Source organism: Balaenoptera acutorostrata, chromosome 20 (assembly GCF_949987535.1).
Source record: "Balaenoptera acutorostrata chromosome 20, mBalAcu1.1, whole genome shotgun sequence".
NCBI lineage: Eukaryota > Metazoa > Chordata > Mammalia > Artiodactyla > Balaenopteridae > Balaenoptera > Balaenoptera acutorostrata.
In genome coordinates, this window is record NC_080083.1 from 10761781 (window position 1) to 10777572 (window position 15792).

The following is a 15792-nucleotide window of genomic DNA, read 5'->3' on the forward strand; positions in this document are numbered from 1 at the left end:
TGATGCAGCCACAAGTCAAGGAATGCCAAGAGCCACCATAAGCTGGAAGAGGCAAAGAACAGATTCTTCCCTAGAGCCTCCAGAGGGGGTGTGGCCCTGCTGACCCCCTTCTTTTAAATTTCTGGCTTCCAGAACTGTGAGAGAATACATTGCTGCTGTTTTAAGTCACTAAGTTTGTTACAGTAGCTGCAGGAAACTAACATAACTAGTGAAATTAGAAATTAGAAATTAAGGTATTCGTAAGGATGTAGGCTGCTTTTTTTTTTTTTTTTTAATTTATTTTTGGCTGAATTGGGTCTTCATTGCTGCACGCAGGCTTTCTCTAGTTGCGGCGAGCGGGGGCTACTCCTTGTTGCGGTGCACGGGATTCTCATTGCGGTGGCTTCTCTTGTTGTGGAGCATGGGCTCTAGGCGTGCGGGCTTCAGTAGTTGTGGCACACGGGCTCAGTAGTTGTGGCGCACGGGCTTAGTTGCTCCTCGGCATGTGGGATCCTCCCGGACCAGGGCTCGAACCCGTGTCCCTTGAACTGGCAGGCGGATTCTTAACCACTGCGCCACCAGGGAAGCCCCCTAGGCTGCTTATTAAGGAAACAACAGCTGGGATCTGCTTGGCCTCATTATATATGCAATAATATGGTTTGTTTGGATACAGTTAAAATACGGACCTGACTTGCATAGAAGGGTGAAATCCACAGTATTTAGAACTCGCGTCCATTACATGTTGAGTAAGTGCTTAATACTTGTTGGATATTAATACTGTGACTATTTGTCATAGTAGTGTCTCTGCAGGAATAAATTAATATACTTGGCCTCATTGTCCTCTAATAATTAAATTCCTCCCTCAAAAATTCAGAAATAAATCAGGATAACAAATACTTGGTTACCCACTCTGCTTCACTGCCTCATCTCCATCCAGCATCAGTCTTATCCAATTTCCTACTTCCCTCTGCATTAGATCCTGTGATTCTGTAATATCAAACCTTCAATTTCCCGGGACTTCCCTGGTGGTCCAGTGGCTAAGACTCTGTGCTCCCAACGCAGGGGGCCTGGGTTCAGTCCCTGGTCAGGGAACTAGATCCCACATGTTACAACTTAAGAGTTCACATTCAGCAACGAAGATTCCATGTGTGGCAACTAAGACCCGGCGCAGCCAAATAATAAATAAATATTAAAAAAAAAAACAAACAGTCTCCCTAGATGCCAATTCCCAAGCTTTCCCTTGCATTTATTTATTCTCTGTCATTATCATGCCTGCTCCCCACTGTATACTCCCAAGTAGACTTTTCTCATCCTGCTGCTGCAGTGACAGGCAACCAATTAGGAGACAGTTTGGGATGGTATTAATAGAAAGTAAAGAGTGGACACACTACCACCCTTACAGAAGTAAAAAGAATTATAAGGAAATACTATTTAAGACATTCTGCACTCAGTTCTGATGTTGGGAAGGGGACGGTGTTTCCCCATACCACCAAGCAGTTTTCATCACCAGGTCAGTGTCCTACAATTCAACTCAATTCTGATACTACCTGGAGATAGCATCAGATTCCACAGATTAAGGGTTCAGTCCCACAAGACTGTCCTCCACTTCAGATGCCAATCAGAAGCCTAGGTTACCTGTGCTTCTGACTGACTGGCTATAAGTCAGAGGTTCCCAAGACCCCCTCCTAGAGTACAATTAATTTTCTAGAACAGCTCACAGAACTCAGGAAGCCCGTTTACTCACTGGATTACTGGTTTATTATAAAGGATATATGAGTCAAGAACCAGATGAAGAGATATACGGTAAGGCCCTGAACAAAGGAGCTTTTGTCCCTGTGGACTTTGGGTCTGGCATGGTGGCACATGTAAACGTTCTGATTCCCCAACCTGGAAGCTTTCCAAACCCTCTCTTTTTGGGTTTTAAGCAAGCTTCATTACATAAATCATTGGTCATTGGTGATTGAAATTGGATTTCTAACTCAAACCATGTATAAAAATGAAACTCAAAAATGGATCAAAGAGCTAAATATAAGCATTAAAACTATAAAACTCTTAGAAGAAAACATAGGCTTAAACCTTTGGGATCTTGAATTAAGCAACAGTTTCTTAGAGATGACACCAAAAACATAAGGAACAAAGGAAAAAATAAATAAGCTGGACATCATCAAACTTAAAAACTTTTGAACTTCAAAGATACCATCATGAAAGTGAAAAGACAAACCACAGAATGAGGAAATTTTTGCAAATTATATCTGATAATAGACATGTTTAGAACATATAAAGAACCCATAGAATTCAAGACAAACAATCCAATTTAAAAATGGGTAAAGGGGGCTTCCCTGGTGGCGCAGTGGCTGAGAGTCTGCCTGCCAATGCAGGGGACACGGGTTCGAGCCCTGGTCTGGGAAGATCCCACATGCCACGGAGCAACTGGGCCCGTGAGCCACAACTACTGAGCCTGCGCGTCTGGAGCCTGTGCCCCGCAACGGGAGGGGCCGCGATAGTGAAAAGGCCCGCGCACCGCGATGAAGAGCGGCCCCCACTTGCCGCAACTAGAGAAAGCCCTCGCACGAAAACTAAGAGACCCAACACAGTCATAAATAAATAAATAAATAAAATAAATAAAGTATTAAAAAAAATGGGTAAAGGATCTGAATAGACATTTCTTCAAAGAATATATACACTTGGCTAAGCAAATGAAAAGATAATCCAACATCATTAGCCATCAGGGAAATGCAAATCAAAACCACAATGAGATACCACTTCATACTCACTAAGACGACTATAACTTTTGTTTTTAAAGGTAAGTTTTGGCGAAGAAATGGAGAAATTGGAACCATACGTGCTGGTGGGAATGTAGAATGGTGTAGCCACTTTGGGAAGCCAGTACATAATAGGTCAAATGTCCAAAATAATTGTTTTTCCCTTTATCATTTGTGATCTGCTAAAAGTCAGTTTACTAGATGTCTATTATTTTTGCCTGCCCAGTACCCATGGTCTTGATAACTTCAGTTTTCCTTTGGGAAGCTGTCTCTTTCTTATTGTGTGCTATTTTCATGGGGGCTGCTTATTAAGATGTTTCTTTTGCCTTCTGGCCAAAAGTGGGCATGTGAGCTTAGCTAGGTCAATAAGACTCTCTCTAGAATTTGATTTTTTTTTTTTTAAAGAATTTGATTCTTGGGGCTTCCCTGGTGGCGCAGTGGTTAAGAATCCGCCTGCCAGTGCAGGGCACACGGGTTCGAGCCCTGGTCCGGGAAGATCCCACATGCCGTGGAGCAACTAAGCCTGGGCACCACAACTACTGAGCTTGCGCTCTAGAGCCCACGAGCCACAACTACTGAAGCCCTCACGCCTAGAGCCTGTGCTCTGCAACAAGAGAAGCCACCGCAATGAGAAGCCCGCGCACCACAACGAAGAGTAGCCCCCGCTCGCCGCAGCTAAGGAAAGCCCGCGCGCAGCAAGGAATACCCAACGCAGCCATAAATGAATGAATGAATGAATGAATAGAATTTGACTCTTGAGCAGCATGGCACAAAGACCAAAAAAATGTGCCCTTTTGTTTTTATAGTTAAACTCTGAAAAGGTTGTCCATTAGTACTTGCGTGGAGAGGCTGGATATTTTGGATATATTGGAATTCCAGAAACTGGGGGACAATTGAGAGCTCTATATAGGGAGGCAGTGGAGGGGATATGTGACCAAATATGCTGGGACACTTAAACTATATAAAAGGAAAATTGGCCAGGTCAGACATATGGGGATGGTAAAGGGACACATGGATGGTGTGAGGGTAGTGAACATTTAATTGTTAGAAAATATGGGCCAAGCATTGGAGTTCAGTGAAATCAGGAATTTCAAGGAGATACGGAGAATTTCAGGTATTTCAGGAATGTCAAGGTATGGGGGCGGGGTGTGGGGGGTGTGGGCAGGGAACTTCCCTGGTGATGCAGTGGTTAAGAATCCACCTGCCAATGCAGGGGACACGGGTTCGAGCCCTGGTCCGGGAAGATCCCACATGTGGCGGAGCAACTAAGCCTATGCGCCACAACTACTGAGCCCGTGTGCCACAACTACTGAAGCCCGCATGCCACAACTACTGAAGCCCGCGTGCCTAGAGCCCGTTCTCCACAACAAGAGAAGCCACCGCAATGAGAAGCCCGCACACTGCACTGAAGGGTGGCCCCCACTCGCCACAACTAGAGAAAGCCCATGCAGCAACGAAGATCCAAAGCAGCCAAAAATAAATTAAAAAAAAAAATTGTAGCCATCCTAAAAACAACAACAGCAAAAAAAAAAAAAAGGTATGGGGAAAAGTAAGGGCTAATAGGGGAGAATATGGGGGTATAGGAAGAGAGATTGATTTGGGGGTTGGGGTGAGCTTAACATCAGGGATAGCAATGACGCGGTGAATGTTACGGAAGACTGGAGCACAGTATTGGGGAGACTAATAATCCACGTATTTGAGGAACAATGCAGTGAATCCTGAAATAAAGGGATCAAATGGGGCTGCATATTTAGGAGAATATTGGAGTCAGTGTTCAAAGTGTAGAGCAATAGGATCTAATAATGGTATAATCATGGGAACCAGATATTAGAATTTGGGGAAGAAAATGGAGGCCTAGATTTGGTGGCACAGAAAGGGTCATGATATTTGTGGAACAATGTGTCAAATATCAAGGAACAGGGAACTTTGCTATTGGGAATGGGAGGGGGAGCGTTCTATCGGGATTAACTGAGGGCAAAATATTGGGGGATCATATCCTGAGTAGTCACTGAAGGACTGTGTGAGGGATAAGAGGGGTTGTGTGAGGGACTTCCCTGGTGGTCCAGTGGTTAAGACTCCAAGCTTCCACTGCAGGGGGTGTAGTGGGAAACTAAGATCCCACATGCCCTGTGGTGCGGCCAAAAAAAAAGAAAGAAAAGAGGGGATGTGTGACTGGGAAACAATGGGACCAAATGTTTGGAGAGCACTGGGCCATGTCTTGGGATTCAGTGGTTAGTCAATATTAAAGGACAGTAAAGATCCAATATCCAAGACTGAAAACTGGAAAAACAGAGAGAGGTACATATTGTGGTAACTTGGAGACTCAATTTTGGGGAATAGTGCCTTTTATTGGGGGAAAATTATTGTAAACTGTGGCTGCACAGCACAGGCTGACGTTGGGAAATGGTGGGTGTCATGCTTTTGGCACTGAAATAAAGCGGCAAGATATTAAGGCATGTAGTGATATGGGATTATGGGAAAATAGAACTGGGAAATGACAAGGCTCTGACATTAGCAAACACTGAGCTTATAAAGATACAAGCTGGGTGAGTTAGCTGGCGCTCAGTGGGAGGACTGTCCAGGGGCAGAAGTGTCCTGATAATGGAGGCAAGTGGGGACTAAATACTGAGGGGCAGTGAATAATACCGCAATGGGATAGTGACAGACCTGCTGTCAGGGGACAGTAGAACTGGACGCTGGTATGTTGTCGGGACGTGATATGGACAAGATGTCATTTAGAGGTCTGTATAGCTATTTAGTGGAGAGAGATGCTGTATCTTGGAATGCTGGATAATGGGATGAAATTTGTTTCGGAGGGACAGTAGGGATGTTGTGAAGATTATGGGATGAAATTTGGAGCAGACTAGGAAGTCTGGTCGGCCCACTGCATAGTTGGAAATTAATAAAGAACAGAATATAAAGGAGACTGGAAAAGGAGCATTTATTCCATCAGAGGTACCATAATTACAGGCATTTCCAAGTAAAGTATATGCAGTATTAGAGCGTTATGTTTTGACATTTAACATTCATGTGTAAACAGAGATGGCAGGTGGGTAAATAACCTGCCAAGGTGGGTTTTGGTGTTAGGTCTTTTAGGTATGAGATGACAAACCCCTAGGAGTTGGGTAGTTTCCTAGCACGAATTCTTGTCAATGAGAGATTCCCTCACCCCCTTCATCTTGGGCCCCATAGCTCTGGAAGGGCTCTGGGCCAGGATGAAGCCCCCCCAGGTCCACAAAGACAGCAATGACAGCCCCCTATAGACCCCAGCGCCTCATCCCGCGCAGCGTGCAAGCTATGGGCGTGCGTCTCTGGAGGTCTACAGCCGTTGGTCCCAAGCCGTCCAGGACACGACGAGACTGTGGCTTCCTGGCAGGACAGCTCCTTCGGCTGTGTCTCGGCTCGGCCCGACATCGGTAGCGGCATCAAACCCTAAGGCAGGGAAACGCACAGTCTGGGTGGGCTCAAGCCTCTGGGCAGGTGGCGCGCTACCCCGACAAACTCACTGTGTCCTGCGCTCTCAGGTCCGCCAGTTCCCACGCTCCGGGCTCTGCGCCAGCTCGGGGGGCACTGCTGGCTCCTCCGGGGGCGATGCAGCATCACAGGGCTTGGGCTTATCCCAGGCCAGGGCGCCGACCCCCTCCGCGGGGCCCTCTCTCCGGAAGGCGGCGGGCCCGGGTCTGGCTCATCCCTTAAAGAACAGAGGGTTGGGCTCGCTGTGCGCGCCCCAGACACAAAATGACAGGCTTCCTCTGCGTGCCCCCACCTCACAAAGCGGTAGGGTCCAAGGACATTATCCTCATTATAAATGGGGTTCAATCGCACCGCGAGATTCTAAACGTTGGAGTCTGTGTTCCCGCCCCTAATCCCCAGGTGCTTATTTCATTAGCGGTAGCTGCTTTGGACGTTCCTACTGATGGACAGTTAGACAAAGGTAGTGACAAGCAGAGAAGAAAAGAAGCATCAAAAGCTAGATGAAGGGGGTGCGGCGCGTCTCCAGACACAAAATGCCGAGCCCTTCTTTTCCCTTCCCTCCCCCCTCGGCCCTGAGCCCATCCCCAGCAAATCAGGCAAGCTGTAAATGGATATAGGTAAAGATGCAGGAGGTGATGGAGAAGGCGATGGCCGCGTAGATAAAGATGGAGAGGTGCGGAAAATGGTCGAGATAGCAGCCCTCGTGCAGCGGAGGCGCCTCCTCCTGGGGCTGGGGGCACGCCGCGGCCTTGGGGGGCTGCCCAGGGCGGGCCCCCTGCGCCCTCCCACCAGTGCGCCGACCGGCCTTCCTGCCCGCGGCCCACGCCGACTTGGGCCGGCGGACAGCGGGGGGCTCTTCTGGAGGAGGCTTGTCAAACAGGCCTTCGGAGTCAGAGTCGGGGTCCGGGCGAAGCTGCTCGTGGTCCCAGGGTTTGCGCTGAAAGAGTTGGTCAGCCATTGGCGAGAAGCGCGGCGAGACGTGTCTGCCTGTTCCGGGTGGTCGGGTCCGGGCAGGGTCGAGGCGCAGTGGGCGGCGGCGGGGCTGCGGCTGTATTTCTACTACCGGGGAGGGGGCGGCGTGGGGCGGAGCCGGGGAGGGGGCGGGGGCTCTGCAGGGTCTGCGCAGCCTTTGTCTCAGTCGAGGCGCCTCTTGCTCCTGGCTCCCGCTTCAGCCTCCAGCCTGTTGCAGAGGTTGGCTGTCCAGGTTCAATCTCCAGGACGCTCCAGGGCTGGCGCCTCAGGAGTCTGTGTGCAACCTGCCCCGTTTCCATGGCAACCGGACGCGGGGCGCAGGAAGGAGGGGGTGCGAGCTGCTAACTGGGACCCAGGGGCGCGAAAAGGGGACTTGGGGCCAAAGAAGCGGAAGTGCAGGCGGCCAGGATCCCAGCTCCGCGCGGAGCTTCCCCGAGGAGTTATTTCTCCTTTTAAGAGAAATATTGTGGGGTCTTTTTTTTTTTTTTTTTAATTTTTATTTATTTATTTATTTATTTATGGCTGTGTTGGGTCTTCGTTTCTGTGCGAGGGCTTTCTCTAGTTGCGGCAAGTGGGGGCCACTCTTCATCGCGGTGCGCGGGCCTTTCACTATCGCGGCCTCTCTTGTTGCGGAGCACAGGCTCCAGACGCGCAGGCTCAGTAATTGTGGCTCACGGGCCTAGTCGCTCCGGGGCACGTGGGATCTTCCCAGACCAGGGTTCGAACCCGTGTCCCCTGCATTGGCAAGCAGACTCTCAACCACTGCGCCACCAGGGAAGCCCTGTGGGGTCTTTTTTTAATTTTAAATTTTAATACATGGAAAATCTAATACATAATCTTTGTAAGAAACGTGAAAGTTAGAAAGCAGTATAGCAAAAAGGGTAGCAAAATAAGGGCTCCCACAATCCCGAGGCCCAGAGGTAGCATGGTTGACGTGGTGGTGCTTTTCCTCCTGCTCCTCACCCACGAACGCAGTATCCCAGCCTTTTGGGCGTCTCACATATGATTAGATCAGGAACAAGTACTTTCAAAGGTTGCCATACCTGAGCCGGTCCACCCCCCCCCCACCCCCCATTCCCAGGCTCCTCTTGGCATCCCCAAGGCCCTTGCATGGCTTCCACTGCTACTGCCACAGACTGATGGGTACCACAATCTCCTGGCACCTCTGTTGCACCCAAGGTTCCAAGGCTGGTGGGTGTTTCCTTGTGGAATGTGGGGAGAGCAGCCACTAGGACTTACTTGGGTCCCAGTGGTTTGGAGGGGTGCACCGGCAGGCCCTGTCAGTCGCAGCAGACCAGACTCAAACTGCCATCAGGGAACTCATTCCTCCTGCAACTGAAAGGTCCAGGGGGAACCAGGACCAGTGTGCTGAAACAATGTCACCAGGGTGCTGTCTCTCCATCTTACAGATGGTCAGGGACTTCTTGCAGGGCAAGACCCTACTACATAGTGGTAGGTACTCAGATAAAATTTGTTGAATGAATCGTAATGATTGAATGGCTGTTAGCAGCAGGATCACATGCTCACAGTTTAGCAAGTCTAGCTGAAAGAGCTTCTAGTTGGCTAGAGGTGGAGAATATGGAACCCACATACACTGTTGTTGGGAATGTAAAAGGGTGCAGCAACTTTGGAAAACAGTCTGGTAAATTTCATAAAAATTTAAACATTCACTTACCATACAACCTACGACTTCCACCCCCAGTTTTCTGTCTGAGAGAAATGAAAACATATGTCTACCTATAGACTACATGAATGTCCATAGCAGTGTTACTGGTAATAGCCCCAAACTGGAAACAATCCAAACGTCCATCAAATGGTGAATGAATAAACACAGTGTGGTTTATCTATGCAATTGGATAATATTCAGCAATAAAAAGGAGTGAACTACTGAAATGTGCTACAACATGGATGAACCTCAAAAACATGACACTAAGTGAAAAAAACCAGATGAACATGGACACGGAGTGTATGATTCCATTTCAATGAAATGTCCAGAAAACAGCAATGAGAGATCACTTCACACTTGTCAGAATGGCTATCATCAAAATAGCAAATATTGGGCAGGATGCAGAAAAAAGGGAACCCTAGTATGGGTCAGCCTCGTCAGTGCTGAGAAAACTGGTACCACCTCTGAGGGAGGCAATTTAGCAAGACATAGAACGTCAGGAGGATATCCATGTCCTTTGATACAATCATCTCACTCCTTAATAACTGATTTCAAGACAGTGATCTAAAGGATAAAGAAAAGCTCTCTGCAGAAAGATGCGTACTGTTTGTCATGGCAAAAAATTGGAGCAAACTCAATGTTGGAACAAGAGGAGAATGGTTAATTAAATGATGGTGTATCCACTGCACGGTATCATGCACAACCATCGGAGAGGTTATTCTGAAAACTCTCAAGTAGCTTGAAGGATGCTTGTGATGATCTATATCAAAGTCAAAAACGCAAGATTTAAAACCACGTGTGCTAGGATGACAACAAGATGAAAATGTATTCCTGCAGAGAAAGGCTGAAGTGAAAAGAGTAAATATGGTCATTTTTGAATTGTTTGGATGGTGAGATCATGGGGCAATTTCTTTCTCATTTTTCCAGACTTTGTGTACCATTGTTATATTATTTTTTGTGCAACAAAAGCAATTAACAGATGAGAAAATCTAAGAAATGGAGCCAGTGGCCACTCGTAGGATTAACAATACCCTGCAATGTTCTGATTGGTGCCCACGCAGACTAAGGACCTTATCCAAGTGTCTGGATGGCCCTACATTGCCTAGCAACCACCTGCTCAACAGCGGTTGCTAGGAAACCTGGGACAGAGCCAGGACTCCTAATACCCAGTGTCCATAGTGCTGCCAGCCTCTTCCCCTTGATACCGAAAGTTCGGCCTCTCTATACACCAGTGCAGAAATCAAATCTTGGAGACAGAGTTTTGGGTGAAGTAGAAAAGGACAGCTTTGTTACTTTGCCAGGCAAAGGGGGACACATTGGCTTCTGCCTCAGAAAACTATGTGTCCTAACCCAGGAGGATTTGATGAGGGGTTTTATAACAATGGTTCAAAGGTGGGGTCTCCAACAAGATTAGGGTGTGAGCAGGGCCTGCACTCCCTTAAGCTCGTCTCAGCTGGTTGGGTCTCCTAATCTTGATGAGCTTCTCTGGTCCCTTTAATCTTGTCTCAAGTGGTTTCTTGGCTGCTTCTCCCTTGATTAGCAACTGTTTGAATCTGCCCTTTGGAACTCAGGGAAGGTCATGGAGGCTGGAGTCTTGCCTACAAGAAACGGGGGACAAAAAGGGCCTCTTTCCCCAGGAGCCCCACAGGGCCCCGCTTGGTTTCACCCTCAAGTTCTGTACCTAGTGTTATGCTCCCATCTAGCCATTCCTCTTCCTCTCCTGCTTTCCCCCTCCTGGTTCCCTATCTGCCTGAGGCTAACTTGCCAGCAGCACTCGATGGGTCCCCACAGCCATAGAGCCCACCACAGCGCAGGTGATCACAGGTTCCTTAGGACCGATTAGGGCCTGGACCAGAGTATGTGCATGCATTAAAGCTTAAGTCTGCAGTTATCTCATCATTGAGACAAGTATTGCCAGCAGCCTCTAAGGGGCCCTAGCCCTAGCAAACTCTTCTTCCCACGGGAGGGATTCTCTCACTAGAGGCATTGAGATCAGCTTAGGGCTCCCACCACCCCAGCGAAGGCCTGACCCAGAGGAAGCATTAAATCCATGACCCTTGAACAAATTCTTTGATAGGAGTCATGGGACATTTCCCTGTTCTAAGTAGCTCACTTTAAAGAGAAAGAAAATTCATCTAGGGTGGATTCATCTCAACACAATGATCCTGGAGGACCCCCAATCTTCCACTATTGTTGAGAATGATCCATTCCCATCACCTCCTCCGTGTTAACTCTACCATCACCTCCATCTTGAGGAAGCCACCTTCCACCTCTACCTGATCCCCAGTGACCGCCAGGGTGAGCTGATGGCAAACATGAAATGCAGCCCGAGGGATCCCTAGACAGGGATGGGCCCCTTATAAGTGGGAATGTTGGTGTGAGCGAATGAACCTGCCCTGTGCTCAGCTGTGGATGGTTCCCTGGCTCACAGAGGCCTTCTGGGAACGGGCCCCAGCTCCATCACTGGGGCCTAGATTACCTTTTGCTGACCTACCTGCAAATCGAAAGGATCAGTGTTACTTCCAGTGTCCATGATCTGAGATTCTGAAGGATCGCACATGTCTTCTGAGAACCAAGGAAGTCGGGGAGACAACCAGGTAAAGGTCAGGCCCTCTCTTCCAGGTTGGGATAATGGCACACCTGATTGTTGGCCAAATTGGTAACAGCAGGAGCAGACTGAGAGGAGTTTGGCGGAGGGTGGGGTGTGGGGTGAGGGGGAGGTAGATCTTACACGTTTGATCCTATTTTTTATAAGACAGTCATAAACCCTGTGTGTGTGTTTGCATGTATTGTTTAAAAGATTATTCATGACAATTGTTCAAATAGTAAGGCAGATTTTATCGAGGCCTATTGTGATAGGTATAGGAACTGCTGCCATAGGGTTTGGCAGGAGGGGAGAGAGATTGGGCTCAACTGTGAATACAAGGAAAAGTTGGGGATTTATAGCCAAGGAGCAGAGTGGGGTGGCTGGGGGGTGGGGTAGTGGTAGTTGTGCCGGTGGTGTGTTTGTCAGTGGGTGGAAAATTACTAACAGGACAGGGTAATTCTTTGCTGCAGGATTGTTGCTGATGGCAGGCCAGAGTGATCAGATATCACCTGGAGGATGCTGGCGGATGAGGAATTTGCTCAGATAGCAAGGGTGGGCAATTCTGGATAAACTAAGTTAGCAGGATTCTAGCTAAAATTGGGCAATGCAAAGAAAGACACAGAAGTCCAAAAGTTAAGGCCCAGTTGGGAAGAGGATTCAGAGGAACCCAAGTTAAGTTTGGTCAAGGAGAGACTTTGTCAGTGCGTATATAAACATATATGATTATAGAGATAGGAAAAAGGTGTGAAAAGACACTCATAAGGTTGTTATCAGAATTCCTGCATTTGTAGGGCACAACGCCGTAGCAGTGCCACAAACAGCAAGGATATCTGCGGGTAAAGTTCTGACTGAAATGTCACCTCCTCAGGAAAGTCCTCCCTGAATGTCACCTCCTCAGGAAAGTCCTCCCTGAGCATCCTAAAGTTGTGTACTGCTCCCCCATCCCCAAAGATCACATTCTCCAATTTTTGTTTTCTTAAAAGTACCTAACAGTATGTGAAATTATCTTCTAAATGGATTTATTTATGATATCTTATCTACTTGCCAAAGGAATATAAACTGTTTGAGGGCAGATACTCTGTAGCTTCTGTTATCACAGTGAAGCCTCAGGCACAATGAAGGTAAGGTTTGTTGACTGACTGACAGTTGTTCACTGAATCACCACTAGGTGTGCACCAGCCTTACGCATTAGTGCACATCATCCTCAACCGTTTGATGCAAGTGTTATTAACCCCCTTTTACAGACCTGAAAACTGAGGTTCACAGAGGTTTAGACTTTTCCAAGACCACACATCTAGTGGGTAGAGCCAGGATTGGATTCCCAGCTCACTGCCTTTTCCTCAAAATCCCAACTGTTGGCTGTTAGGGTTGGGATCCAAAGCACACGGGCACCTTTCCCCCAGCTCCAATCCTGCCCTTGTTCGCTTCTGGCCTTTCTCTCCTCGAAGACCCTCCCCACTTTTCAGTTGGCTGCCATGAAAATGGCTCCAGATGTGGGAACAGATTATTGGGGCTTCGGCAACAAAAGACTGCGATGGGCTGGAGGGAAGGGAAGTGAACGCGGGAGCTCCGCAGACTAGGGCAGGGCAGGCAGGCCCCTCCTCGCGCCCCCTCTCCCCCCACCCCGCCTCCTCCCCCTGCGCGCGCCTGCGAACCCCCGCGTCCGGGTCTTGGCCGGGAGCGCGCCCAGCGACCCTCGCACTCGCGGACCGCGCGCCGCCCCCGGGCTTTCCCCGCACTTAGTCTGCAGAGGTCCCGGGCTGCCCCCCACGTCGCCACGGAGAAAGCTGGGCTGGACGCGGCCCCGGGGAGGCCTGCCGCCGAGGCCCGAGCTGCTCCGAGAGCGCGCGGGAGGGCCCGGCGGCCTGGGCATCTCCCGGTATCTGGGTGTCATCCGGTCCCCGGCCGCGCTCTCCGCTTCCAAAAGATCGTTCTCGAACTCACACACATTCGGCTCGCCCGAGGCCTCCCGGCGGGTCGTGAGAGGAAGGAAACGGTGGGTGGGTGGGAATGAAAATACGGGGTTCGGGGTTTGTGTTTTGGGGTATTTGCAACTCCATCATCTCGTGGTTTGGGAGAACAGTCTCTGGTGTGTGCGCCTGTCTGTCCTTTGTTCTCCCTGTAGAAAGGAAGAATCCATGACTGCCAACTCCCATTACCAGAATAAGGTGCAGTTTGCACCTGCGACATTTTCCCCAACTTTATTTGGGAGTTGTTGCTGAATCATATTTTCTGCGCTCAAATCTTTTGTGATGTGGGGAGACATGGCTGCATCATCCCATGTGTTTGCTGGTCTGAGTGGAACAGGATGTCTGGGGTTGGGGCCGCAGCTCTCCAGCCCGCTGTCCTTTGGGGAGGGCTTGCTTTGGAGCCCTGGCGGTAACCTCACCCTTCATGGCCTGGAGTAGCGGGTTTGGGGGGCCTGGAAAGTAGAGGCCCCCTTGGCCGCACCCTCTCGGTGGTAGGAGTCTCTGCGTCCCTTTCCGTTCTTGTCCTGTCTGCAAGTCTGTGGGTGGGCTCAAGTCCTCCCAGGGATGAGCCCTATGAGGGGCCCAAGGGGAGGGTGGGTGCCCTGGCCTGGGCTGGACAAATGAAAAACAAATCTGTTTTTGCCCTTATTCACAAGCCATTCAAAACCCCCAAGGTGTCCATTTCCATTGTCCGTCTCCAGCCAGACGTGGCCAGTCCCATGTCCTCCCTGCTGCTTTGTGCATCTGGATGGCACAGGGAGGGCTCTGGGTTTGGCTGCTGCGGCCAGCAGACCAGGCTCTCTTGGGTTAGGCTTCTACAAGGTCTGCAGAAGTCCTGCCAGCTCCAGACGGACATTCTCTGAGATGCTGCCATCCTACCCTGACAGCTGGCCCATGAAAGCCAAGGGAGGCAGTCTGGGTGCCTGTGTGGCATCCCTGGGCATGGCCATATAATGCCCAGCAAAGGCATCATCGAAGTTCCGTAACTTTAGGGCAAGAAGGCAACTCAGATGGCAGCTTGTTTATAGATTAAGAAACAGACCCAAGGAGCTATCAGGCAGAGCCAGGACCCACAGCAGGTGTTCAGACAGCTGCTGAGCTTGTCAGGAGCCCGCCCGGGTCTCCTCCACTGCCCCACATCTCCCAGAGTTCCATGATTAGGTGAGGATGGGTCTCCTTCAGGGCTTGATAGAGGCGATCTTTGCAGGCCCAGTCCCAGGACCGGCTGAAGCTGAACAGCTTCCGCACCTGCCTTGGCTTGGTGGCCTCGGCCCACACCCCCTCATACTGCTCCTCGCTCAGCACATGTCCATGCAGCTTATCCAGGACAGGGTCCACAGGTGTCACTCGAGCCACCAGCTGCTCCCGATACCGGTCCACAAAGTGCAGCAAGCCCAGGGTATCTGGGGGTGAAGGTGAGGCTGGAAACGAGCAAAGACGTTCTCCTACTGCAGCCTCTGCCTCTGATCCCCCCTCTCTGCTTCCCTTCACTCACCTCATCTGCATCCCTGGCTTCCTTCTGCCCCTGTAAAGGCATTTGACCACCAGAAAGGCACCTCTGCTCTCCTTCACATCAGCACCTAGCCATTCTGTTTGAGCTGGGGGTGGGTTCTTGGTAGAGGCGTTTGATCAAGATCACCTCCAGTGGGAGGTGCCAGGGCCCCCATGGGCAAGAGTAAGGGGCATGGGGAGGGACTGCTCTGGGGCACACACCACTCTCCAAGGTCTGATCCCTTGTGAGGTTTGCAATGAGAGAGTCCTTTCCTTCCTCTCTTCCCTCCCCTCCAGGACCAGATAGTACACCCCAGAACTGCTACTGGCTCCTGTGGTCTCTCCACAGGCTCTCCAGCTGTTACCTATTGGGCCTGGAGGGACCAGAGCAGCTGCACGTCTGAGATCTCCTGGAGGAAAACAGAGATGAAGAAGCATCTATAACAGTACTGGTTATTAACACACATGATAATCCTTGAAACTCCTACCCACTTCTGAGATTCTTTGATTCTGAGAACAAGCTATGGACAAATTCTGATAGAATCTGGAGTAAGGACTAGAAGGGCCTTTAGAGATTATCCAGGTGGATCCCTTCCTTCTGCATATGGGGAAACTGAGGCCCAGAGACCATGATCAGAGAGAGAGAGAGAGGTAGGGAGGGAGAGAAAGAGAGAGACAGATCCAAATGAACAACAGCAATTTCTCCCTCAACATCCCGGACATGGTTTAATCCAGTCTTGGCCTGAAGGGAACCCTGGTGGAGAGCTAACCAGGGTTTAGATAGCTTAAACTGTTTGAGATGTCCTTATTCTGCGCAGAAATCTATCTCCTTGCCCTTGTTTGGCCTTCTAGATTCACACAGATCAAATCTGTTCTGGATTTTGATGTCAG

General features: G+C 49.6%; 1 protein-coding gene across 1 annotated transcript; it reads right to left on the reverse strand.

Annotated features, from left to right (window-relative positions):
• Nucleotides 1-6602: 6602 nt before the first annotated feature.
• LOC130705896 (uncharacterized) lies at nt 6603-7173 on the reverse strand. The gene has a single exon (XM_057536120.1). It carries the CDS (start codon nt 7171-7173, stop codon nt 6808-6810), a length of 366 nt encoding a protein of 121 aa, XP_057392103.1. The 3' UTR covers nt 6603-6807.
• Between the last annotated feature and the right edge of the window lie 8619 nt (nt 7174-15792).